The sequence below is a fragment of the Grammomys surdaster genome, unplaced genomic scaffold, assembly GCF_004785775.1.
Source record: "Grammomys surdaster isolate TR1022 unplaced genomic scaffold, NIH_TR_1.0 126197, whole genome shotgun sequence".
Lineage (NCBI taxonomy): Eukaryota > Metazoa > Chordata > Mammalia > Rodentia > Muridae > Grammomys > Grammomys surdaster.
In genome coordinates, this window is record NW_021621002.1 from 627,051 (window position 1) to 655,002 (window position 27,952).

The window sequence follows — 27,952 nt, forward strand, 5'->3', positions numbered from 1 at the left end:
CAGAACAGTCCCCATAACTACAAAGAAGTTCCTTGTGCTATGGTGCTAGGTGTTCATAAAGACGTCGGTCAACTAGATTTTCTTTGTATTACCACAGGGAAGCAAAAAATGGAATGGATAGATACATTGTATACGAGCACAGTTAACTATAATTTCTTTGTATCATTACAAGAAAGCAAAATGCAGTGGACAGATACATTGTATAGAAGAGCAGTCAGGAAGATTTTCTTTGTATCCTTATTGGGAAGCAAGATAGATACATTGCATATAAGCCCTGTAACGCATTCTGAGGGCCTGTTAAACCCCTCTACCAAGCCAGTACTTTTAAATGGTCTCATGCCGTTCATGCACTCCTGTTAAAATTTGAACTCAACGAAGGACAGCCTGGAATTCCTGATATCCTTTCTCCAGCCTCCTGCCAGCTGGGATTAGAGGTGTCTGCCCCTTTAACCTAACGCTTTTTATCTTGTAGTCATCCCTATTTCCCAGACTGGATTTTATCTAACAGTGGAAGTTAGGAAGAAGATTCTGAACGGTTTTTTGTTGCACGTATCTTTAAGCAAATCTATAACAGTTTTGCTTGCTAATGAGCCGCAGCAAGTTATAAAACAGGCTCAGACCACTAGCACTTGCTGCCTCCGGGCTTTGCTTTGAAATTTGGGGCACGGAGGGTGTCTGCTGCATTGCAGTGAATACTGGCTGGAGGCGTCACTTGTCGAGACCGTCCTCTGCACCCATTCGCTTCCCAACTGCGGGGTTATCTCCGTGGTGCCTATACTTCCGAGGCCTTAGCACACTGAACGTCCGAAGGCGTCGGAGGCTGGAACTAAGGAAACAGAGCTCAGTCCTCCTCCTCTAACTTCAACATCCCGGGGTGTAGTACTGGCCAAGCCTGCCAATGTCTGTATCTCCGCTAGACACCTCAAAGACGAACAACTGCTGCTGCACACACGTCCAAGGGGCGCTGAAGAGAACTTTGGGAAGTGCTTTTTCCAGGCCACGCCTGAGGCTGGCTGGCCCCCGCGACCCCGCTCCGCGCACGCGCCCTGGCTGCCCGGCGGCGGCCCGGGAAGCCCCGACACAGACGCCAGCGTCACCTCGCGCCGCCTCCGCCCTTCCTGCTTTCCGTTTCCTTCCCGCGCCTGCGCGGCTCCGATTGTTTTGGCTTTCCGGTGGGGCAAAGGAAAAGGGCGCGGTGAGCCAGATGAAGGCGGGGTCCAGCCGCGGATACCCGGGAGCCGGCGGAGCGGCTGCTGGAGCGGGCCAGGGCGCGGGCGCGGGCAGCAGGCCGTGACGGCCCAGCCCAGGAGGCGCGAGGAAGCGGAAGCGGGGGCGGAAGCGAGCGGCCCGGATCCCCGCAGCGCCACGCCCCCGCCCGCCGTGCGTGTGGCCGCGTGAGTGCAGCCCGGCGGAGCGGCGCGGTGAGCTGAGCGGCCGGGGCCGAGGTGAGCCGGATCGGGCGCGAGGCGGGCGGCCTTTGTGGGCCGGGGCGGCGGCGGCGGCTTTCAAACTGGGGCGCTTCCGCCGAGCGCGCGGTGTTTCCGGCGCGGCCTGGCGCGAGCTGCGGGGACTCGGGGCGGCGTCCTTCCGAGGCAGAGCTGTTTTGCCCCGCTCGTGTCGCGGCAGCCGAAGAAGGGCGATCGCGTCCTTGCCTTTTTTTTTTTCTTTTTAATATTCTTTTTCTCGGCAGTAACCCAGAGTTAGCCAGGTTAGCCGGGGTCCTGTTGTCCTCGGCCTGCTCGTGCACTGCTGTGGGAAGGAGAAGCTGCCCTTTGAAACCTGTTTGCTTTAGACGGAAATCATGAATTTGAACTGGACCCTACGTCGGACGACTGTGCGTTGCTGTACTGCAGTTGTTTTGAGTTAGCGTGTGCTCTCCCCCACTTCCCGCCCCACCAAGCTCCTGGCCTAGTAGTTTTAAGATTCCATTTTATAGCTACTTAAAGGAAAAGGAGTGCGTATTCTCTGGGCTTCAGATCGCTAGAATTTCCTTGGTGGCCCCTCTTAAGTTAAGCAAGAAATTAAGATAAACTTGAAAGACTTTGCTTTGTGAACAGCTATATAGCTTTGTAAAAACGGAGGGGGGGGGGAAAGACAGTGCTGGTCACGTGTTGTTTATACATGAATCTGTAAGTCTGGCTCACTGAGCAGACACTGCCTTGTCAGCAGTGTGCTCTGACTGAAATGATATTTTCTTCCTGTGCGTTAATACATTTTATTTTCTTAATATCTTTTCAGTTGTGAATTCTTCCCCAAATTTTGAGTAATATAGACCAGGTCTTTTGCAGTTGAGAATGCCTTCGCTTGCTTAGTCAGCCTTTTATTTGTAATCTAAGGTCGATTTGAAAAGCCAAGACAGTTGTTTTTCCCAGTCTCTGTGATGTGAAATGTTGCTGTTCTTTTCGTCTGTCTGATAACGTTATACCTTTCTGCTGTGCTCTTTTGTTAGTTTAGCGCTTTTTCAAGTTCTTTTACATCAGGGCCAGATATCTTAAAGAGGGTATATAATTCTTGGCAGCTGTGGCTTTTCCATTGAGCGTGCTTTGTATGTAATCCGTGTGTTTCCACACTGTTATTTCCTCTATTCAGATAAGTACTGTAATTATTCTGTATTTTATTTCCATAAGCGCGGTGTAGTAAAATATGTTAACTTTATTTACAAATACTGTAAGGAGATGACAGAAATAAAAGGAGTCATAGTAATTAATTAGTGAGGCCACTGTAGAGTTTTCTTTTTTAGCTAGCAGAAATAATGAGCATGTCTTATTACTGTACCTTGAATATTGAACGTGTTTTAGATGTTTGTTAAATTCCTAGAAACCTGAGTTGTCTCTTGAGGTAGACTGTGTAACCCAGGCTTGCCTTAAAATCCTGCTTCAACCTGGGGTTGCAGACTGCTGCTAGCATGCCATGCCGTATTGAGTGCAGTCTTGAAAGCCAAAAGATACCTGGTTTCCCACAGATTTGCATGCTATTTAGAAAATAGTTGACACCAGCCACATTTCTAAGACAGTTGGGGCTGAGAAAATGATGGCTTTTGCTGTCCTGAAACGTGTCTTGTTATACACCAGTCTTGCCCTGTATTGCAGAGTTTGAATAAAACAGATACTTCTGTAACTTGGGGCATTGATTGGCAGGCTGGTTCCAACACTTTGATGTATGAAGGGTGTTCCTGGTGCTTTGGCAGGATTGGAGTTCTTAGATCATTTTATGGGAAGGAGAGATTGTCATGGGAGATTGGAGTCAATGAACTGGGGCCATCTTTCTTTACTCCACTCGTATAAATGACAGTCGTGACTTGTAGTGCCTTTCATTGCAAGCAGGAGCTTCCAAGAACTTTACCTTTGTGGTTTACTCATTTTTGTAACACTGGGGATGCTAAGCAAACACCCTACATTTATTACTGAGCTATAGCCCCAGCCCTTGGTTTGTCTTTTAAGTGACAAGATCTTGCTGGGTAGCCTAAGGTTGGCCTGGGCTACCAGGATTCATCTCCTCCCCTGCCTGCTGGGGAGAAGGGACACAGTCGGCATCAAAAGTTTTTGGTTTTGTGTTTCTGTAAGGAAACACATTTTAGTAGTCATAACCACTGTTAAGGGGCTCTACAGACCCTTAGACCTCTATATAAGAATGTAGAGTATCCAAGATGATACTTACGTAACTTGGGGGTATCAGGAATGACAAGTTACTTTAAACAATATTAGGTGTATAAAAACAGTTCTTGGTTCTCTTGTCAGTAATTGTTTTCCGTCGTGGTTGGAGGAACTGACCCAAGAAAACAGTGTTAATGAGAAACTTTGGGTCAATTTTGTATAAGCCATGCTCCTCCTGTTTTTTGAGACTGAGTAAAGTGGAGAGGTAAAGGAGCTGTAATCCAAAATGGCATCCTGAGCTCAATTATCCTGTCATGGGCTCTTGGTGACTTACTGATCATACTGTAGTGCAGGAGCTTGTCCTTATGCTGCAAGTTACATAAGTATATATCGTTAAGCTGATAGAGAACAAAGCTTGGGAATAAAAGGACATTTGGGAACAGACCTGAGCTCCAAGTTTTATTAGAGTAGGGAAAATTGCTGAAATGTATCAGATTTGATAAATTTAAAGAACAAAAAAAAAGCCCCAGCCTTTCTCAAAACCCTTTCACCTTTTCTTGCCATAACTCCCAAAACTCATTTATATAGCATTTGTCGTTTAAAGACTTCATAGTGAGCCAAGTGTAATGGTGTGTTTCTTTAATCTTAGCACTAGGGAGGCAGTGGCAGGCAGCTCTCTTGGAGGCCAGTATGTTCTTCATAGTGAGTTCTAAGACAGCCGGAGCTACATAGTGAGACTCTGCCTCAACAAAATAAAACAAAAAGATCGGGTATCTTTTCTAAACGTTCTCAACTTTTTTTTTCTATAGTACTTGAAAGGAAGCTGCTACTGGCATCCCATTTAGTCCTCCAAAGGGAGTGACTGCTCTTAAAGAGGCACTTGTTTAATGACTGTGCTATTATGGCTCTGGGTTTACTTTTTCTGTTCTGACATCAGCCATCCAAGGTTAATCTTGTTGGGCTGATAAATTCATACTTTGTACCATCAGAAAACTCTGTACATTTAAAAACTAATTTCACTAAGCGTGGTGGCTCATGTGTGGGTTATTGGCATTGCAGAAGAAGCTAAGGCAGGAAGATCAGAGTTCAACACAAACCTGGATTGTATGTAGAGAGAGTATATATATATATAGAGAGAGAGAGGGCTCCAGAACAGCCTGACCTACAGGGTGAGACCCTGTGTGAAAAGATAAAAATAGGTGGCTGCATTAGGATACTGTGGCCTTGTAACTAAGATCTCCAGGCCGGTTAAAGGTTTGGAGAGTTGGCCTTTGGGAAAGGATACAAAGTTTCATCAGTGATTGGACTAATAAAAATTGTTGTACAATGTATGCAGTGCTTTGTTTAAGGGATTGTTCATGGATGACCCTGAAAAGGCTGTGCAAGAGTGCTATTTTTATAGATGCACAAACTAAGGTGCACAGCTAGTAAGTTGCAGAAGTGGCCTTTCCCCCAAAGTAATTTGAACTTACGTGCTTTTACACGTGCACATGCACACACACCGTAATATCTTGGATCCTTTTCAACAAGTCTTCAGCCTTCGGTAGAGACACTTGCAGTACTGGAAGATGGCAGCAAGAGATGGATGCTTCCTACAATTGAGTGACCTGTAACCTGATTCCTAAAGGAAGACCTTCATTATTGTATCATTTATTTGAGAAAATTTTGGATGGTATCTTAGAATGTATGTGGTTCAGGCTGTCCTCCTGCTTTATTGTCCTGAGCAGCTTGTACCCCAGACCCAGTGTGTGCGTGTGCGCGCTCTCTCTTTCTCTCGCTCTCGCTCTCTGTGTGTGTACACATGTGTTTTCCAGTTTGTGTTTCCAGTACTGGGATTGAAGCCAGGACCTTACACAGCTTCTTGCAGTAGAGACTGTGCCCTATCTATCACTCAGCTGCACTTGCAGCTGTTGTTTTTCTTTTGACTGGCAAATAATTGTATATTTTGTAGGATACAATATAATTTTTTAGAGATTCATTTTTTAATTAAGTATGTATCTCTAAATATGGGTATGTCCAAGTATGTAGATGCTCTAGGAGGTCAGGAGTGTCAGATAACAGGCTCCTTATAAGCAATGGTTCTTCTCTTCCTCTTCTCTTCTCTTCTCCTTCTCTCCCCTCCCCTCCCCCTCTTCCCCCTCCTCTCCTCTCCCCCTCCCTTCCCCTCCCCTCCCCTCCCCTCCCCTCCCCTCCCTCTCCCCTCCCCTCTTCTTAGGCAGGGTCTCACTATGTAGCCCTGGCTGGCCTGGAGTTCATTATATAGACCAGGCTGGTCTCAAATTCAGAGATCCTCCTGCCTTTGCCTCTGGTGTACTGCAATTTAAAGTGTCACAACTGCCACAGTTGTCCTTTGTGTTTGTGATTTTGAGATACAGTCTATCCCTATGTATCCCAGGCTAGGATCTTCTAGCCTCAGCCTCCCAAGTGCTGCCTTTCATGTGAGCATCACCATAGTCAGGTAGTTGTGGGTTTGTTTGTTTTCTGGATTTTTGTTTGTTTTCTTCCTTGGACATGGAGTTTTGAGCTCATAGACTCCGACATTCTTAATGCCTCAGATGCTGGCTAGGATAACAGGTGCTTATGTGTGCCTAGCTAAGTGTTTTTGAGTCTGTAACAGCTTTTCTCACCATGTGAGTGTATCTGGGGAGGGTTGTCTTCCCTTCACTTTTGGGCTTGATTTTTGGAGCCTTAATGAAGGGTCCTCATATAAGTGCAAAAGTATTTCCAAAGTCCACTGAACCAGAATAGCAGTGTTTGAATAATAAGAGACGTTAGATGAAATGCAGGTGTGGTGGCTCATGTCAGAGGCTTACTATGAGTTTGAGACCGTTTTAGACTCAGTTCCAAACAACCTGGGCTACAGAAACACTGTCTCAAAAAACAACCAGCAATACCCCCCCAAAAAAAAGAAAGAAAGAAAGAAAGAAGGAAGGAAGGAAGGAAGGAAGGAAGGAAGGAAGGAAGGAAGGAAGGGAAGGAAGAAAAAATCAATTTTAAAAAGAAGTGAAGGCTATACAAAATGTACACGTAGGGCTAACAGTCGTTTTTAGTTCAGTTATCAATAATCTAAGTCTGTGCTACTCCTTGTCTTTATGAGCTAAAGAAAATATTCTAACAAAGCTACAGTATATATTTTAGTCATCCTGAAAAATTGTAAAGGCATAACATAGCACCCCAGAAAGCTGAGGAAAGGGCACCCTTAGGCTAACCTGAGCTACGTAGTGAGATCCAGCTCACCTCACCTTACCCACAGCTCCAATGTTAGAGCGCTTGCCTAGTATACAGGAAGCCCTAGATCTACATAAACTCCATGTGGTACATCCCAGCACTCTGGAGGTAGAGACAAGAAGTTCAGAAGTCCAGCGTGAGAATATGCCATGAGATACTGTTTCACACCGATACTAACACCCAAAGTAGATTAAAGTAAAAGTATGGTCCATTTTTTGTGAATAGAGTTGGGTTTTTGTTTTGTTTTGTTTTTAAAAAGTCCATGCAGTTGCCTGCTGCCATTGAAATGGAGATGTGAAGGCCGGCGCCAAAAATATATTGTCTTTGTGATGTAATAATACATGTTTTGAAAGTATACTTTAAAATTAGGGTAACTGAATTTTGTATGTTGACAAAGCCCAGAATATTTCAGTAGATAGATACTAAATAATTTTTGTACTAAAGAATAAATACTATATAATAACTAAGTAATAAATAATACTCTCATTGGGAGTAGCTCTCAGTGGTAGACAAGTACTTGCTGGGTCTGCCCATTTTACTCGTTCTGTAGTGTGTCTTAAGGAAAAGAGTAAAGTGCTTCTGCCGATAATTTGTAGTTTGAGTAGGACATAGAGATATGGGCCTATAGTCTCAGTACTAGGGAGGGTGAAGCAAGAGAGTTTCAGTATAGTCACCAGCCTTGGCTATATATAGAGATCTCTCTCAAGAAGTCAACCAACTAAAAACAAAACAAAAAACCAAATAACCCAAAAAACAGTGCTCAAATTTGGAGCTTAAACTGACTGCCTTGAAATAAAACAACCTTGGACTGGAAGTGTCCTTGGTAGGTTATTTAGCAGCTGAAAGACCTTAGGTTTGTCCCCATTGCCCCTTAGAAAAGCTCACCAGTTAAAGGAAAGCTGTATTTCAGGGAAAATGTTTCTGATCCCAGCTTCTTTCTTACAGCTACCCATTTCATTCTTTCGCCTGCCCCTGGTGTCTCTCACTGGTTTTTAAGAGACATTTAAAAAGTCATTTGTAGTTTTGGCTGTGATTTGTAGTTAACAGTAAAAGTACTTGGTGTTTGAGACCGTTAGTGGTTGGTAACTCTCAGTACCTCAAGTGTAAATGCTCATAGTAAATGATCAATAAACAATAGTTGAATTCAATTTAATATTAATTTATCTTTTAAAAATGAAACAGTTTCTTCATTACTATGCAATAAAGGATGTCACCTTTTGTTGATAAGCATATGTGATTTATTGTTATTGCTATGCTGGGAATTGAGCCTCTTGAATATGCCAAGTATGTGCTCTGTGATTGTTCTATATCACCAGCCCTTTAATTTTAGATATAATGTAGAATAATATGCAAAAGAGGTTTTGGAAAGAAACGTAAATTGTGTTGTTACATGGTAAAGAATGAGAGTGGTGTTTGAGAGCCGCTGCTGTGATGGGAGAGAACAGCTTAAAGGAGGAGAACTTCGGTCCACCATGGCTGGAGAATGTAGCAGAGCAGCTCACATCATGGCAGATGAGAAGCAAAACAGTAACAGGGAAGGGCTAGGGCAAGATAAATACTCCCAGAAACACCCCCTTCCCCAAGACCTATCCCTCCAATCAGGTCCCAGTTCTTAGAGTTTAACTGTCTCCTAGTAGTCTCTTCATAATTTGAGTCTACCAGTGGATTAAACCATCCTCTAGGTGAGAGATGACCTTGCCTCAGGATCTGCCCTCACAGACATCTCTCTTCAGATAGGCACTAAATTTAAGTGGTTCTCACACCAATCAAGGCAAAAGTCAAAATGGGCTCAGTATTAAGGATGTCTTTCTTTTTTTCTTTTAAGATTTATTTATTTTATGTATATGAGTACACTGTATCTGTCTTCAGACATACCTGAAGAGGACATTGTATCCCATTACAGATGGTTGTGAGCCACCATGTGGTTGCTGAGAATTGAACTAAGTACCTCTGGAAGAGCAGTCAGTGCTCTTAACCACTGAGCCATCTCTCTAGCCCAGTGTCTTTCATATTTTTCTTAAAGAGCAAGGAATTTTGTTACAGAAAAACTTGGTGGTGTTGGGATCTCGGTGTGTTAATTGTCCTGAACTTTGTATTTGCACAGCTCAGGTGTGGAAGTCCCAGGACAGCTATTCCATGTTGTTGCCATTGGTAAAGATGATGTGCTCAGTTATGGAATACTGCCCTAGAGTTCTTGAGAGTTTTAATATAGGATAATATGCATCACATTGCCTCTATAAAATATGTAACTTCAGATTCGAGAACATATCTCATCCTAAGAATTTTGAATAAAGGGCTGTGAGTATAAAGAATGCAAATGTTTCTAACCCTTCACTAACATGGAGCATTGCATTGGATTTGGTAGCAGCTAGTGGTCTTAGGTATTAGCCTAGGGTAGGGTAAAATCTTAGGTAGGTAGAGTTATGATGTACCTCGCAGATCTAGAAGGACGACAGAACCTCTAGGGACCTAGTCTTGCCTTGCTTTTACTTCTTTTTAGTTACGTCCATAGTTAATTTGCTGGAAACATGACAGTCTATATGGGATTAGCAGTTCTGGCAGTTGTTTAGTTGCAGCCAGAAGATGCATTGTGACCTCTTTTGGTATCCTTGAGTGATTGATACTTTGTGGAGAAAAAGCAGTGGTTCTAATTAAAGTTAAAATTGCCTCCCTTTCTACTTTTGGAGCTCAGGATTAATTGTCTAATTTAAAGTTGTGGTAGTTTAGGGGTTAATTTATGGGTAGCCACCTATTTGGATTTCCCTCTTCATTTTCTGGCTTTTGGTCCTTTGTCATCACATGTTACAAATCCTGAGTTCCAAATAATTTTTAAATTAAACTTTAATTCATTTGAATTTTTGTTTGTTTTTAAATTTTTACTATGTCTTGTTTTACATGGATTGAGCCCTGGTCCTGGAAGAGCAGCCAGTGCTCTTAACCACTGAGGCACCATCCTCGCTCCCGTTGTTGGTTCTTTTATTAAGTGGATGCTGTGTCGTAGAATATAGCTGTGGGTTTTCCCCATTGAGTGGTGTTTTATTTCTTGTTGTAGCAAAATAAAGCCAAGTGTGGTGGCAGGCCTTAAATCGCAGCACTCAGGAGGCAGAGGCAGGTGGATCTGTGGGTTCTAGGCCAGCCTAATCTACAAAGCAAATTCAAGACAGCCAGGACTGGTTACACTGAGAAGCCTTGTCCTGAAAAACCACAATCAGTCAATCAATCAGTCAATCAATAATTTTTTAGAGCATGATAAAGGCAGCTTAAGGAGGGGTTTGTTTTGGCTTACAGTTTGAGAGTATAGTCCGTGGGGGCAAGGGTTGAGGCAGCTCCACATCACCCCACAGTTAGGATGCAGCAAGTACTGAACGCTGCTTCCCACTGACCTTTCTATTTTGCCTGGGATCTACATTTATAGTAGGTCTTTTCACATTAATCTAACCCAGAAACTCCTTCACAGACATGCCCAGAGATTTGTTTTCACAGTGATTCTAAATCTTGTGAGGTGACAGTCAAGATTAGCCAGCTAACTGTTCCAGTTTTACTTGTTGAAATAAGCTAGTCTTGATTTCAAGTCCCATTTGATCATGTCTAATTTCTTATGGGTACTTGGGTTTATTTGGTGATTTATAATGCATTTTAGTGAGAGAGAGTCTCAGAAGGAGCTTGTTTTTCCTTCAAATATTCTGACAACTTGAATTCCCACATTAGTTTGGAAAACATAATTTGTATGGTAAGGGTGTTTCTATGTGACATGTTAGTCTCACTCAAACATTTCTAAGAAAGAACACACTACAAAGAGATAAATTATACAGACTTGTGTATAATTTAGGGAAGGGGTGTGACTCAGTGGAAGAGTGCTTGCCTGGTATGTTGCAAGGTTCTGAAATATCTTCATCTCCTCAACAAAATACATGTTTGATACATATACAGACGTCTATACAGTAGAATTTCTTCGAATTTAGAAATAGCACAGTTTGAATCCACTTGCTGTGCAGTCTTTGTGAGCATATGAATATGTTCAAAGAGTGACACCCATTGCCAAAGAGGGCTTCTGTTTGAGGTTTGATTTTTCCCTTAAGCTGCAGTCAGATGTTGTTGTTAAATAACTAAAATATGTGGCTTTTGCAATTTAAATTCTTTAAAGAACCTTAAAATTGAACAATTTATTTTTCTTCTGTTTAATTTTTGTACTAATATCTAAAATTGATTGGAAGTTCACATAAATATAATGCATATCAAAGGTTGTTGATTTAAATATTGTGTTCTAAGAGCTTGATCTGCATATTCTAACTGAACTTTTTTCTTTTTAGTTCTGCAGAAAACCTACTGAACATAAGATGTTGCAACAAAATCTACCTCCTGTATTTTTCCCCTTTCTTCATGAGCTTCACAGTTGCAAATTTGAGCAGGATGTTTGGAGAATCTGTTGAAAAACTGTAGCGCAGGATGACCTAGCAAAGATTGTGAGCCTGTAACTAGATACTCATGGTGGCTGTGTCAGTTCTGTTCTGAATGCTGCAGATAACAGCAAGTGAACTCCCTCCTTTACTTCTGAAGTATTCATTTGACCTTCCATCAAGACGGACTTTTCTGATCTGTTCTTAGAGACATTAATGGAATATAATCATGTCCACTCAAGAGGAAAGGCAGATCAATACCGAATACGCTGTGTCCTTGTTGGAACAGTTGAAACTGTTTTATGAACAGCAGTTATTTACTGACATAGTGTTAATTGTTGAGGGCACTGAATTCCCTTGTCATAAGATGGTTCTTGCAACATGTAGCTCCTATTTCAGGTAAGTAGTTTTTTGTTTAGTTTGTAATAAAAGTGTTATTTAGATTTCTTTATTACTCTCTGTGTGTGTGTGTGTGTGTGTGTGTGTGTGTGTGTGTGTGTGTGTGTGTGCGTGCACGCCAGAAGGAGCAGCGGAACCCACTGAACATCCCACTGGAGATGCTGCAATGATGCTTCGTCAGTACAGAGTCTTGAAATACTAAAGCTTTTGGGTTTTGGGTTTGGTTTGGTTTGGTTTTTAGACAGAATCTTACTATGAAGCCCTGACTATCCTTGAACTCATTAGGAGGACCAGGCTGGCCTTGACCTCACAGAGATCTGCCTGACTCTGCCTCCTGCATGCTGGGATTAAAGGCTAAAATGTTAAAATGTTAAAGTTTTTAAAACTCCCATCTCCATGTTTTACTTAAATTTTTATTTCAGAAGATGCAGTGTTTGTCAGAGCATTTCCTAATGTGATTAAGGGGCAGATGACTTCACAAACGTATTAAAGGCACAGAAATTGTTGAAATTGACTAAAGTTTTACTGTGGGAATTCAGAAAAATTCAAAATACTGTTTTTCTTGGAAAGAAAAATAAGGATAGACAGCTTACTCTTTTAGAAACTCAGTCATTATAAACTGAAGAGTTATACAACACACTCAAATAATTTCTAGGGGAAAATTGCTGCTATTTAGATACTAGCTTTAACAACAACAGAAATAGGCGCCACCTCACTGTAACAAGCTTTCTCTTCTTAATGACTTAATTGTAAGTTATAAGCCATTATTGGAAAGGGCTTTATGCTTTTGTTAGAGATTAATATCTGTATAGTCATGGAGTTGGTTTGTTTGTTTTTTGTTTTTTTTTTGCCCAGGTTGGTCTTTATTTTATGAACTTGTACAATTCTGCTTCAGCATTGTAAATAGAATAGAATAGTTAGAATTAGTCATCTTAGCAATCATCTTGTATAATATTAAACTATGCAAGAGAAATTCTATTAATATTTTCTGTGTTGCCACTGCATTGTGTGCATTCTTGTTTGTGGTTGTAAAAATAATATATTTTATGCTATGTAAATTTTAAATCACATTTGTGTGTGTGTGTTTAACAGTTCATGTGTGGAAGTTCATGAGGAGTTGGTTCTGTCCTTTCACTCTGTGGGCCCCAGGGATCAAACTGAGGTCATTAGGCTTGGCAAGCAGGGATCTTTAGCTGCCAAGTCATCTTGATGGTTTTTCAGTGCTATCAAGTTACTTACCTGAGTTAAGATTTTTGAAGACAGTACAACTTTACTCTTTCATTAATACTGTTTAATGTTGCAGTTTAAAGGCAACAGTATTTTCAAGGCTTCCATTATTTATTAGTAGCCAGTTCATTTTATTGATTGATTTATTTTGTGTCTTCCAGAGGTTTGCCTGCATGTTAAGTCTGCACCACATGTGTTCTTGGTGCTCACAGAGGCCAGAAGAGAGTTTTCGATCCCTTGGGACTGGAGTTATAGATGGTTAGGAGCCACCATGGGGGAATTGAACCCAGGTCCTTGCAGAGCCTGTGCTGTTGAGCCGTCACTCAAGCCACCTTTTAAAAGTTTTGATGTTTTTATGTATGTTTGGCTGCGGGCATTGCCCACAGAGGCCAGAAGAGGGTGTTGGATCTCCCAGAATTTGAGTTACACATGGTTGTGAGCCATCATATGGGTGCTAGGAATAGAACCCAGTCCTCTGGAAGAGCAACCAGTACTCCTACCCACTGAGCTGTCTTCCCACCCTGGAGTTCCTTTCTTTCTTTAGCTTCCATTATTTTATGGGAAAACATGATCTTCCTAAAGCAACTGCTTATATTTATTGAGAACATAGAATAGTTCAGTACATGTGTATAATTAAAGCTTCATATCATTACGATCTTGTGATAGGACTAGTTTTATAGCCACAGAAGAAAATATACTAATTTATTTCTTATGTGTCTCTTGTTTGTATTAAGTAGATTATGGTATATGGCTTAATAATACATCTGTGTCAAGTATTTTTAGCTGGATTCTGCCTTCAGAATTCCGGGTTGTTACATACACAGCTAATTCTGCTTTTTATTTTTTTGCTTTGTTTTTCTGTGTGTTTACGGTGTGTTGCAGAGTGGACATGCCACTTTATTTGTATTGGTCAGGGACAGACCTCGGGTGTCAGATTTAGCCTCCCATTTTGTGTGAGATTGTTTCCTTGTTTGCTATCACATAAAGCAGACTTGCTGGGCATTCTCTATCTTGTTGTAGAAAACTGGGACTACAGTTGCTTCTGGCCTGCCTGGATTCTGAGAATGTGAACTAAATCCTCACTGTTTGTGCAACAAGCATTTTACCTATCTCCGCAGTACCAAAATTCTGGCTTTAAACTAGTTGTGGGTTTTTATTTATTTTGGTAAAATTTACTGATTATTTTATACTCAAAAGGACTGAGTTACTACTTGAGAATTACTCAGCAGTTTTATGATACTTGTTACGTCATTACGCGATTTATTATTTGTTCTTTTTTTTTGTTTTTAAAAGATTCATTTATTTTATGTCTATGAGTACACTGTAGCTGTCTTCAGACACTCAAGAAGAGGGCATCAGATGCCATTACAGATGGTTGTGAGCCACCATGTGGTTGCTGGGAATTGAATGCAGGACCTCTGGAAGAGCAGTTGGTGCTCTTTTCCAGAGGCCATCTCTCCATCCCCTGTTTTTGTTAGTTTGTTTTTGTTTTTAAGCCAGTTTAGAACTTTGACAAAGGGTGAGCAGTGTGGTTCAGTGGGTGAGTGTGTTTGCCACTGAGCCTAACCCTGAGTAGGTTTTCCAGCATCCACATGGTGGAAGGAGAAAACTGGTTCCCACAAGTTGTCTTTTGACCCCCATATATACTCAACATGGCACACATTGGCACAAATGCAATCAATCAATCAAAGGGTCAATAAAGGGACATTTTTAAAATGTCTGTGGTCACATTGATTAGGCTTGTGCTATTTTTAGTGTTCATGTTCAGGAAACAGTCACTTTACTGAAGTCAAGTGTTCTAGTGACAGCGTTAGATAACCATTCTCACTGTCACCCTTGCTTTATGTCTCTTTTCTACTGGGGTGAATGGAAAACCACTCATCTTGTGCTCCTTTTCAAGGGTTTTTACAGTTCCTTTTCAGTTTGAGGGTTTTGAGGGAATGTGATTCATATTCCTCCCTCCCTCTCTCCCTCCCTCTCTCCTTCCTTTCCTCTCTTTCCCTCTTTCTCTCCCCCCTTTTCTTTCCTTCCCTCCCGCCCTTCCTCCCTCCCAACAGATGAAGCTGGTAGCAGTAGATGTTCTGGGTATCTTTTCTAAGAACACTCTCCTGACTCAGTCATGGTCATTTGTGTTCATCCTTTGGCCTCAGGTGGGACTTAGGAGCCATGCTGATTGACATTGGTGCCTGTGTTCCCTCGTTGGATCTTAACATCTGTCCGTCCTTATTGCTTATTTTGTGTTGTGTCAGGAATCACCAGTATCTTCAGTTCCTTCTGCAGTATGTAATTTTAGTGTGTGTGTTGGGGGAGTAGGGCTACTATTTCAGCTTCTAGGCTACAGTCCATCATGAAAAGAAGCCAAGGCGAAGGACCTGAGGCAGAAGCTGAAACAGAGGCCAAATGAAGGGCTTCGCTCCACAGCACAGCTGTTGTCTGGTTCTTAGGACTGATGTAGGCCAGCTTTGAACCCACAATGATCCTCTTGCTTTAACCTCCCAGGTGCTGGGTTTACAGGTGCAAGCCTGTGCCTGGCAACAGGTGTATTTATATTATTGTTGTTGTTGTTTTCTGTTTTATAGTTACTGGAGATTAGTGGGCAAGGATTTTCCCATTGAGATATGTTGGCCCTTTTAAATTTTTGAAAATTAAAAAAAAAATAGGCTGGCTTTGAACTTGGAGTTCTCCGGCCTTGGCCTCAACCTTCCAGATAGCTGACTCCACAGTTTGATAGCAACACCTCAGTTGTGCTGAGTGGTCGTGTGTGCATCTCACTGGTGGGGCTTTTTTTGGGGGTGGGGTGGGGGGGTGGTTGGTTGGTTGGTTGGTTTTTGTTGTCATTTGTTTTTCAGAAATCTTTCAAATCCCCCCTCTCCAAAAAAAAAAAAAAAAAACGCAACAACAACAAATCCAAAAAACTAAGTTTTACTACAATATTGTCTACAGTGTTGTGATTTTTAAACTGGAATTCTTAAGTATGGTTTTCTTGAATTTTCTGGGATGGGGGAGGTATCTTGAATTTTCTGGGATGGGGGAGGTAGGAGGGATCTTCTCTATATAACTGGCTACTTTGTAGGTGAGTCCAGGCTCCTGCATTAATGCCTAACCTCCAGTGTTTCTCTATTATTGCATTCTTTACTGGTAATTATACTATTTCCTTTTGACTCAACTGGCCTTCACATATGTACAGCCTGACTTGCCTTTTTCCAGTGATGAACTTTCCTTCTTGGCCTTACAACTTGTTAATGGTTAACATTTTTTCCAGGTATTTTATTGAAAGTAAACAGGTAGCTTTGACCCTTATCTGCTTTCCGAGTATCCTGTTTGGTGTTCAGAAAGTAGCTCAGCTTTCTCAGCCTTGTGTACTCACTCCTGGCATCATCTGTCTCCAGCTAAATGCTTGCTCTGGTTTCATAGCCACTCTTCTAGTCTTCAATGTTTGGCTCTTGAGCTCTGTGTGTAGAGGATTCATCTTAGAGAAGAGTTCATCATGGTTAATGCAAGCTCAAAGTACTGTCTCCTTGACTGTTTACAAGATTACTCGGAGGCAGCGGGGAGACTGGAATTGAACCCAAGGCCTCATGTATGTTACACAATGTGCCTACCACTGAACTGCCTTAACAGACCTGCCATGTAAAGGCCTGTAACCTACTAGTCTTTTCAGTTTTCTACTGCATGAACTTTATTCAGCTATGACCCTGCCCACACTATCTTATCCGAATTGAATGTCTTCCTCATCTCTTTGCAGGATGCAAGTTAGTGACTGTTTTGGTACTCACTCTTAATTCACTGCATACAGGGGCTTTTTTTTTTCTCTCATGCATTCAGTAATGTTTATTCTTCCAGCTAAGTATTCTAGTAGGTGTGGTGGCAAGATGGCTCAGCACTTGCCATCAAGCCTGACAGCTGGAGTTAGGTAGACGCTCTAGTTAGTTCCACACTGTGGGAGGGCAGAGCTGACTCCCAGAAGCTGGTCTCTGACCTCCCACATGCACTGTGGTCTGCACCCACCTCACACACAGTGTAGACACGCACAATAAATAAAAGTAACTTTTTTTTTTTTTAAGTACACTTTAAAAGTTGCGGTCTAAGCCATATATAATGGTACATGCCTTTAATTCAGCAGGAAGCAGAGGCAGGTAGATCTCTGAATTCCACAGCCTATTCTACATAGCAAGTTCCAGGACAGCCAGAGTACACACGTGAAACAGCTGACTCAAGACTTGGGGTGTACACTCCCACAGTGTGAACAGTCTTTCTAGCAACGTTTCCTGCATACTTTTTGTAATGGAGCTGCATGGTTTTTACGAAACTTAGTGATGTGTGAGCTTTTTAAAGGTGGAATTTATATACCATAAAATCCACCCATTTTAAGTGTGCAGTCAGCTCCCAGCAGTGTTCTTACCACATAGTCAGCTGCAAATAGAAAATGTTCTAAGAGAGAAAACCTTACAGCCTAGCTCCTTTTCCTGTATTTACATTGTTTGAGGTATAGAGGGCTGGATGGCGTTGCAGTTGAGTGGGTATGCTGTCCATGTATGCAGTGTCCTGGAGTCATCCCCAGCACCACATGAACCAGGTGTGACAGTGCATGTCTATAATCTCACCACTGGAGGGAGAGGCAGGAGAATCAGAGTTCAAGGCCAGCTTAGATAGGCAGGTTGGTACATAGATGAATAGGTAAGTCAATAATTTAAAGGTGTGTACCGATTTTATACAAATATGCCTCTTTTTTTTTTTAAGGACTTAGTATCTCTGTTTGTGTGTGCTGTGGGTGTGTATGCAGGAGCCGTCTTCCTCGGGTTCTGAGGATGACAGACTCCTGCTACCGTTTGCCCTGCTCATTGAGCACATTCCTGTTACCTGTCTTCATGTTTATAGTCATTCCTCACCCCTCTTGCGGCTCTAGTTAACTGCCAGTCAGCTTTCTGTCTGGATATTTGGCAGTTTTTTGACATTTCATGTAAATGAACTCAAATAATATGTGGTCTTTGTATCTAGTTTCTTCACTGAGTATGTTTTTGAGGTTCATTTATTTATCAGTACTTGTTTTATTGCTGAATAGTGTTCCATTATGCGACTGGAGAATAAAGTAATTTTGATGTCCTCCATCAGAATAGTTATTGTATGGCTTGTCTTCAGCCCTGGATTATATATGATTTTCTCATTGTCTTTGAAAGTGTTCTCTATAAGTAAAGTGAATTAACAACTTACTAATTAAATTAGCATCCTGTGGTACCTAGTTTGTTTTCTTTTGTTAAGCTTGTTTCCTGTGTCTCTGGTAGAGCCATGTTCATGAGTGGACTAAGTGAAAGCAAGCAGACACACGTGCACCTGAGGAATGTGGACGCCGCCGCCCTGCAGATGATAATAACGTACGCGTACACGGGGAACTTGGCAGTGAATGAGGGCACTGTGGAGCAGCTCTATGAGACAGCCTGCTTCCTACAGGTAAAGCAGGCCTCGCCCTGATGTGGAGCTGTACCTTATTTTTGTGAGGAAACAGTATTTCATTGATGATATCTTTAGCCATACAGTCTTACTGCAGATTTTATATATGTCAAATTTTGTATATAAAATGTTAAATTTAAATAAATAGGATTTTTTTTTCAGTTGGTAAATAGTATTATGACATGCATATAATTTAAAAGTGGTGTGTGCCAAAGTAACAGTCATATTGGTGTAAAAACATTAAATTTGGGTTCCCTCCCCCATTTTCCAAGGGTAACACTGTATTTAACACAAGGTCATAATCTGTGTGGGTTCGATTACAGAATTAAGTTAAAATTAAATATTAATAAGCTGGGTATGGTGGTACACACCTGACAGTACTGGGGAGGCTGAGACAGGAGGATCACAGATTCCAGGACACCCCAAACTATCTTGAAAGAGACAGAGATAAGTTTCATACTTTTTAGAATTTAGATTTCAAGTTAAGTATTGGTTTTAAAGTGTTTGTGGTTAAAAGCTTAAATTCATACATGTTTGATAGATTAAGATTCTTATAGATTTAATATTTGTAATGGTAATGGGATTATATTGAGCTATTAAGCAGTTAAATAAAATTGATTAATGCATTTTATTATGATTAACTGTTCTAGTCTATATTTCTCAGATTCCCCTTTTAGATTTTAATAGGAATGTGGGTATTTTCCCATCTCTTCCCCGTTCAGGAATAATACTTTGTATGTTGGAAACTGGTTTCAGCCAGGCATGGTAGCACCGTGCTGTAATCTCAGCAGTTGAGAGGTGGAAGTGAGTGAAGGATTGAGAATTTGAGGCCAGCCTCAGCTACTGGTGACAAGACCCTGTCTATGAAAACAAACAGGATCCGGCCCTAAGTAGGCATTTAGAGAATTTAGACAGCTCCTTAAATCTGAGATTACCAGTGTGTAATGTCACCCAGCCTGAATAGAACAGTAAAATGGCCGTTAGGCGAGAGGAAGAAATGGAAAGCTGCATAGCCTAGAAGTCTAATTTTGTTATTGCAGGAAATTGTCTCTTACCCCAAATGTATAAAACCCGATGATACTGGAGAGTCTGCTGTGGGACCTATGATGTCTTAGATAGAAATAAAGCCCGATGATGCTGGAGAGTCTGCTGTGGGACCTATGATGTCTTAGATAAGAATAAACTGGAGGTGGGAGTATGGAGCTCAGGGCAGAGTCCTGGGTTCAAATTCTCACCGTCTTTTTACTTTTTAATGTTTTTCTATTAATCATTCGTTTTTCCCTTATTTTAGGTAGAAGATGTGTTACAGCGTTGCCGAGAATATTTAATTAAAAAAATTAATGCAGAGAACTGCGTGCGGCTGTTGAGTTTCGCTGACCTCTTCAGCTGTGAAGAGTTGAAGCAGAGTGCGAAGAGGATGGTGGAGCACAAGTTCACGGCTGTGCACCGCCAGGAAGCCTTCCTGCAGCTGTCCCACGACCTCCTCGTCGACATCCTCAGCAGTGACAACTTAAATGTCGAGAAGGAAGAGACCGTGCGAGAGGCGGCCATGCTCTGGCTGGAGTACAACACAGAGTCCCGGTCCCAGTATTTGTCTTCGGTTCTTAGCCAGATCAGAATTGATGCACTTTCAGAAGTCACACAGCGAGCTTGGTTTCAAGGTCTCCCACCCAACGACAAGTCTGTTGTGGTTCAAGGTCTTTATAAGTCCATGCCCAAGTTCTTCAAGCCCAGGCTGGGGATGACTAAGGAGGAGATGATGATTTTCATTGAAGCTTCCTCAGAAAACCCTTGTAGTCTTTACTCTTCTGTCTGTTACAGCCCCCAGGCAGAAAAGGTTTACAAGTTATGCAGCCCTCCAGCTGATCTGCACAAGGTTGGGACAGTTGTAACCCCCGACAATGATATTTACATAGCAGGGGGCCAGGTGCCCCTGAAAAACACAAAAACCAATCACAGTAAAACAAGTAAACTGCAGACCGCCTTCCGAACTGTGAACTGCTTCTACTGGTTTGACGCACAACAAAATACCTGGTTTCCAAAGACACCGATGCTCTTTGTCCGTGTGAAGCCGTCTTTGGTTTGCTGTGAAGGCTACATCTATGCAATCGGAGGGGACAGTGTGGGTGGGGAACTTAACCGGAGGACCGTAGAGCGATACGACACCGAGAAGGATGAGTGGACAATGGTGAGCCCGTTGCCTTGTGCCTGGCAGTGGAGTGCAGCAGTTGTGGTTCACGACTGCATCTATGTGATGACATTAAACCTCATGTACTGTTACTTTCCAAGATCGGACTCGTGGGTAGAGATGGCCATGAGGCAGACGAGCAGATCTTTTGCTTCAGCTGCAGCTTTTGGTGATAAAATTTTTTATATTGGAGGGTTGCATATTGCTACCAATTCTGGCATAAGACTCCCCTCTTGCACTGTAGATGGGTCTTCAGTAACTGTGGAAATTTATGATGTGAATAAGAATGAATGGAAAATGGCAGCCAACATCCCTGCTAAAAGGTATTCTGATCCCTGTGTTAGAGCTGTGGTGATTTCAAATTCTCTTTGTGTGTTTATGCGAGAAACTCACCTAAATGAACGAGCTAAGTATGTCACCTACCAGTATGATTTGGAACTTGACCGGTGGTCTCTGCGGCAGCATATATCTGAACGTGTACTGTGGGACCTCGGGAGAGATTTTCGATGCACTGTGGGGAAACTTTATCCATCCTGTCTTGAAGAATCTCCATGGAAGCCACCAACTTACCTTTTTTCACCAGATGGAACAGAGGAGTTTGAACTGGATGGAGAAATGGCTGCACTTCCGCCTGTATAGGGGAGTTGAGGGTGTACGTGCTGAACTTGGGATGTCCTTTGCTAAACCAGAGGATAAAAAAGGACAGTGTATGAGTACAGAAAAATCTATCTTTGATACATTTTATTTTTATGCCCTACTTAATATTTGCATCAGTATAATATATATCAGTGTGTCATACAGAAAGATATACTTCTGTAATATGAAATAGGTTATTTGATAACTGAGAAACTTAAGTGTATCATGTGAGCATAAGTCTGGGTTATCTAACATGGTTAGCCCTGTGTATGTACAGTCCAGAACTTCACTTTTAAAAGTAATCTCCTGTTCCCAGTGTGGTATCTCAAAATTGTGCCGAGATTATTTTAGTATATGTATTGAATTCCCGTACTTCCAAAGCCCTGGAATATAGGTTGTTGGGTTTTTTTGTTTTTTTTTTTTTTTAGTATAATTCCGCTGCACTTAACACTAATGTTCATGTTGGTATAGAAATGTCTTTTAAATCCTATACTATTGTTAAGCAAGATCTGCTACCCGTCTATGGTATTACACAGGGAAAGCTGTGACTGCAGGATCAGTCTCACTATTCTACTAGGTGCATGGATTCCCTTCCCACTGACTTACACTTGTCTAGCTAGAATACAGGTTGTCCAGTCAGCTGGTCATTTGCCAGGTGTGGACTTACGTTGCTGGGCTTGCAAATGAATTGCTAGTCCCTCATTGTGCGGGTCTATGTGGAGCTTTAATCAGTAAATGTCTCCACTTCCTATATTACATTAACGTTGGCTCATGCATATAACCACCTGCTGCTGATGTAGTTTTCCATCTTAAAAAGATTTAGAGTGGATTAACCAGGTCATTACATCTTAATTTAATAACGAGCATTACTGTAGAGTGATTGTGTGTAGGTATCTAATAGGTGTGTTTTTTTAACCTGATGTGTGTATGTTTGGGGGGCTAGGATTAGGAAGGTGAACCGTGCAGGAATTGTCTGCACTGTGCAGAAGAGCAGATACTAGTGCTGCTCTGGCATTAATCCCAGGAACCACTAGCAGTAGTGGGGCGCCACCAATGTAACATGAGCACGGGTGCCTCATGACAAACATGGCTGGCACGTTCAACTGCATAATGCTCTGGCACTGTATTTTGAATGACATTAATTTATTAAATAAATTGTATATAATCGATATCTGGTTTTTTTTTCTTTTGTGATGAGAATGCTATGCTGCTATGCTTTTTTTGTTGTTGTGTTTTGTTTTGTTTGCTTGTTTTTGTTTTTGAGACAGGGTTTCTCTGTATATCCCTGGCTATCCTGGAACTCACTCTGTAGACCAGGCTGGCCTCGAATTCAGAAATCCGCCTGCCTCTGCCTCCCAAGTGCTATGCTTTTATTTGAGGTTTTGCCAGGCCAGATCAGGTACTTATAGGTGGTTTCTCAAAAATCTGTTTGAGATACAATCACACACACACACACACAGAAAGACGATCCCCCTTCACTGCTGGCTCACTTGTCTTACGTCCCACCCTCCAACATCAGTTTTGGTTTGAAAATACTAAATAGAGCATTGTAGAAATAAACAGTTTGTAGGTTTTAAATTGATGCAAATTGTCCCTTTAAGCTGCTGCGTATTTATACTGAATAAGATACATAGCTGTTAGTCACTTAGAAACAACTCGCTTGAGGCTTGCTATGGCATATAGAGGCACCACGTTTAAGTAACTTACGCCACCATAATTGTTGATCTCCTACTTTTCTAATCTATGAAATAAGCTTTTATAATAAAGGCATGAAAATGGTATATGTAAGATTTGATTCTATGCCCAGCTTGAGGTAATAGCAGTCTTAGGATATGTCTGCAGATAGAGAGAACTATGAGAATTCTCTGGGGGAGTTCTTTTAAACTTGAGATAGGGCAGGATTGCATGGCCTCTAGGAACACCTTGAGAGGGTAAAGCATTGTGCTTGTACTGTTAGTTCAGGCCTTAAAGTGTTGGAGATTGAACCCAGGGTGTCTGTGTATGCTAGAAAAGCATCCAACCACTGAAATACCACACCCCATTCCTTGGCATATTCAAGGCCTATCTTAGAGTCTATTGCTGCAGTAAAGCACTGTGACCACAAGCGCTTTACAGGTCTGTCATGTAGATAAATCTGGGCAGGAACTGAAGCACAGGTCGTGGAGAAGTGCTGTTTACTGGCTTGCTCATGGCTTGCCCAGCCTACTTTTACACAACTCAAGACCACCTGCCCAAAGATGGCACAGCTCACAGTGAACTGGTCCCTCCCACATCAAGAAAATGGCCTACAGGCCAATCTGGATGCCTGGAGTGTCCATTTCCTCAGTTCTGTTTCCCTCTTCCCAGATGAACTAGTTTGTATCAATTTGACAAAAACTAACCAGCACACTGTATCTTGGAGAGTTTTTCTGAGTGTGGTGGTATATGTCTTTAACCCCAGCAGCAGCAGGTAAACCTCTTGAGTTCTAAGCCAGCCTGGTCTACATGATAATGAGTTCTAGCACAGCCAGAGCTACATAAACAGATCGTGTCTAAAAAAAACAAAACAACTTTCAAAATTCTTGTTTGGTAAATAATTTGGGGGCTATAATCTATACCATATAATCCACCCATTTAAAAGCACAGTTGTGTGGTTTTTAAGAATACTTAGAGGTATACAACCATTACCATAGACAGTTGGAAGATGTTTTTGTGGCCCTCATCCCAACAGTCACCCTCCAAAGGGCCCCTCATTGCTCTTTCACACTGAACCAGATTGTCTAAAAAGAAGCCATGCTTTTGCTCTGTAGCTTTGTACCCTTGGAGTAAAGCCAGGGTTTGTTTCCAGTTTACAAGGCTTGAAGCATTTCCTCCACTGGCTTTGCTAGCCTAGTTTCTCCCAAGTATGTTGGCTCACAACATCAAATGCTTTGCTTATTGGGCCTTATATATATTTTTTTTCATACAGCTGTTTTGTTCTTTTGTTTTTTGTCTTGAGTAGTTTGTGCTGGCATTCACTTTCACCTCCCCTTCCCCCCCTCAAAAAAATGCCCTGGTTTGGTTGGCAAATTGTGTGATAACGCTGATTAAATTCTGTTTACATTTGGGGTAACTTCCTCAAGGAAGCATGAAAAAAATATTGTATCTTGGCCTACTCCTATAAGCTCACAGGACTGGGGGCATCTGTTACCTTTATTTAAATTTAAAGTGTGTCACAAACTGTCTAACGTTCATCAAGCTGTTATCATTACTTGCTTGAGTTGTCTTCACTACAATCAAGGTGGATTTGTGTCTAGTTCTTTTCTGCTTTGAAATTAGAAATTAATATTGGGATGTCTCTGACAGTATGCAAAGAGGACTCAAATTACCCTTAGATGCCCTGGCATAAACAGAATGAAACATAGGAGCTAGAGAGGTGACCTAGGAGCACTGACTGCTCTTCAAGATACAAGTTTGGTTCCCAACACCCACATGATGAACTTCTGTAGTGGATCCAGGACACACAGACTGTACAGACATATGGGGGGAGGAAAAAAAAACATAAAATTACAAAGGAAAAAAAGCATTAAAACCCCTTAAGTTTATAATATTCATATTAACAGTAAAAGAAAAACCACATGATCATGCTAATAAATACAGAAAAATAACTTGACAAATCCCAAGGCCATTTATGATAAAACTCCGCTTAATATGGACATGGTGGCACATGCCTATAATCCCAAGGCTCATGACTGTTAGCCTGGGCTACACGGTGAAATTTTGTTTCAGGAACAAAGGGAAAACTATAAAAATTTCAGCAAAGTTACAAATAGGGAATCTCTATAAAGCAGTAATAGTGGAAGATTGAAAACGTATACTACCCTGCCTAAAACAATGGATAAAATAATTTTTTAAAAAAATTAGGGCCTAACTGGGGCAATAAGGCATGCCCCAACCTTGAGAAAAGAACAGCATTTCTCAACCTGTAAGGTCACAATACTTTTGGGGATGGAACAACCCTTTCACAGAGGTCCCCTAAGATCATCAGAAAACACAGATATTTACATTACAATTCATAACAGTAAAATTACAGTTATGATAGCAACAAAAAAAAATTATAGTTGGGGGTTGCCAACATCAGGAACTGTATTAAAGAGTTTCAGCATTAGGAAGGTTGAGAACCACTGGTTTAGAAGGAATCGGTTAAAACACTAGAATCAACTATACCCAATTTTACTAACCACACCCACGCAGTATAGCTCCAGGTTGAGGGGACCCCCTCTGCTGGGCAACAGTCACAGGTAAAGTGACTTAATTTTTTTTTTTTTAATACAAAGCCTGTCCGATGTAGGAACTCAAGGTAGTGTGACGCTCCTACAAGGATCATAGCTCCAGAGAAATTAAAGTGGATGAAATGTTAGGAAAAGAAAACATTTTTTTAGTACAAAGGCAAACAAACAAAACCATGAACTTTCATGTACAAGAGGATTGTAGAACTCCAAATACACATGACCAGAAAAGATGCTCATCAAGAGAAGATAGACTACCTGAAGGTTAGTATAAAGAAATAATTTTAAAATCTCAAATAGCACCAAGTCACATTTAAAGGCAACACTGTTAGACCAACGAGATTTCTTAGCTGGAATCCTACAGTCCCAGAGGGAATAGAGCATATTCAAGTCCAGAAATAATTACCCAGCAAGGTTAACTTTAAGAGGTAAAAGGAAAAGAAAACCTTCTAAGATAAACAGGAACTAGGGGGAGTTATGATTACACGACCACCCTTACAAACCATGATCAAGAGAGTTCTAGGTCTAGAAGTGAAAACTATAACCATCCTAAGTACATGAAGGTACAAATCCCACTAGAAGAGTAGATACAAAAACAGAAACGAGTCAAACGTCAGCACAGTAAACTATCAAACCATGGAGCTTAATAAATGAAGGAAAGAACAAAGAGTATGCAAAAGAGCTAGAAGGAAACAAGCAAATGACCCTGAGTCAAAGCCTCTGGTGGTTTGGATGACCATACCTCCTATACTCATATATTTGAATGCTTGATTGCCAGCTAGTGGAACTGTTTGGGAAGGATTAGGAGGTGTGGCCCTGTTGGAGGAGGTGTCTTGTACCAAGGGTGGGGTTTGGTGTTTCAAAAACCCATGCCAGACCCAGATTTGCTCTTGCTCTTGCTGTCTGTCTCTCTGTCTCTCTGTCTCTCTGTCTCTCTGTCTCTCTGTCTCTCGCTCTCGCTCTCGCTCTCGCTTTAGCTAGCTCTCTGCTTGCAACTTTAGGATCAGATGTGTGCTCTCAGCTACTGCTCCAGTACCATGCCTGCCCGCCTACTGCTACTCTCCACAGTGATGATAATACACTAACTCTCTGAAACTGTAAGCAAGCCCCCAATTAAATGCTTTCTCCTATAGAGTTGCCTTGGTCTTGGTGTCTCTGCATAGCAATAGAACAGTAACTAAGACAATACTATTCAATAAGTGGATTAAATTCTCCAAATAATAGACAGATCGTCTGAGTGGATTGAAACAAACACAGAGTTGGAGGTAGTTCAGTTTTCCCTGAGAGCGTGGGTTTACTTTCCAGTACCACAAAACCAAACACCTATAACCTCAGCACTTGCCAAGAAGGTTGCTGTGAGTTTTAAGGGCAGTCTGAAATAGTTTAAGGGCAGCCTGAAATACCATGTCAAAGAAACTACAAACAAAAGGCTGTCAAGCCCCAAAAGTATGTTTCCTATAAGGAACTCATTTCGGTAGTGAGAACACACAACTAGAACTGATAGGAAATGATATTCCAGGTGTCTGAAAATTGATTCCTAAAGCCAATGGAACAGCTGCACTTTCTATCTAACCAAACAGATCTTAATACAAAATAAGTGAGAGGCAAAGGCCACCCAGGAGTAAATTATCAAAGGTAGTAGGAGTAGAGTGTGGTAGCCATGCTTGGGAAGCAATGTAGAAAGATCACAAGGTAGAAGCTAGTCTGGGCCAGATAATGAGGCACTGTCCCTAAAAAAATAATAAATAAAAACATAATGGTTGTAAATCAATATGGACCAAATACCAAAACCATACACAATTAAACCTGAAAACAGAGGTGTGCAGATAGTGTGTTGTGGCATATGCCTGCCCGTGTGTATCACACTATTTTTGTAATACTTAAGATGCAGTGTCGGTCAGCCTAGGTACAAATAAATGAACAGGTAAATGACAAAAAAAAAAAAACCATTTCCTATGTACATAGTGGAGTATTATCCATGACTTGCAGCAAAATGCATCAACTAGAAGATATTATATCGAACAACAAGCAAGACCCAGAAAGAACAGTATTACATGTTCTCTCATATGTGAAAACAAATTTTGAAAGTAAACCTGAAAGTAAATTGTAATGACTGGGCGTGAGACATGGGGCAAGAGTGGAGTAGGATCAACAGTTCGATATCATCAATTCCATGGTACAGGAATATATACAATCCCAGAACATAAAAATAACGTATGCCAAAAAATAGTTGGAAAGGAGGCCCCCCGCAAGATGGCTTTGCAGGTAGAGCATGCAGGGATGATGACCTGAGTTAAGTTCCTGGATTCCACTCCCTGGAGTTGTCCTCTGATCTCCTTCCACATGTGTGTCGGGTCATATGTAAGTACTTCCCCCCAAATAGAAAACAACAGAGGAACTCTGTTTCTTACGCTGATAGACGATCACATATGGGACCATGTTTCCAACAGGTGTATAATGTGGCTAAAATAATGACTTGTGCCTAAGGAACACTGAAGCCATACATGATATGTTTGCGACGATGCCAAAGCAAGCCTACTACAATGCCAGTTGTGAAAGCGCAGCACAGACCCGGCTAAGTTCAGCACG

The 27,952-nt window shown here is 41.5% G+C and overlaps 1 protein-coding gene across 2 annotated transcripts; it reads left to right on the forward strand.

Annotated features, from left to right (window-relative positions):
* Positions 1-1,374: 1,374 nt before the first annotated feature.
* On the forward strand, positions 1,375-22,285 carry Kbtbd2 (kelch repeat and BTB domain containing 2). Of its 2 annotated transcripts, none has more exons than XM_028758391.1 (4): positions 1,375-1,445; positions 11,132-11,617; positions 18,127-18,292; positions 19,584-22,285. In XM_028758391.1, exons 2-4 carry the CDS (start codon positions 11,448-11,450, stop codon positions 21,117-21,119), a joined length of 1,872 nt encoding a protein of 623 aa, XP_028614224.1. In that variant the 5' UTR covers positions 1,375-1,445; positions 11,132-11,447; the 3' UTR covers positions 21,120-22,285. The 2 variants fall into 2 exon arrangements, with proteins under 2 accessions (XP_028614224.1, XP_028614223.1); XM_028758390.1 differs by lacking the exon at positions 1,375-1,445 and adding an exon at positions 1,647-1,834.
* Positions 22,286-27,952: the final 5,667 nt, after the last annotated feature.

Bases quoted from the DNA above. Each gene is read 5' to 3' on its own strand.
- Kbtbd2 (XM_028758391.1), top strand. From the start codon at position 11,448: ATGTCCACTCAAGAGGAAAGGCAGATCAATACCGAATACGCTGTGTCC. The intron at 11,618-18,126 runs GTAAGTAGTTTT...TGTCTCTGGTAG, and splicing joins ACATGTAGCTCCTATTTCAG to AGCCATGTTCATGAGTGGAC. The intron at 18,293-19,583 runs GTAAAGCAGGCC...CCCTTATTTTAG, and splicing joins AGACAGCCTGCTTCCTACAG to GTAGAAGATGTGTTACAGCG.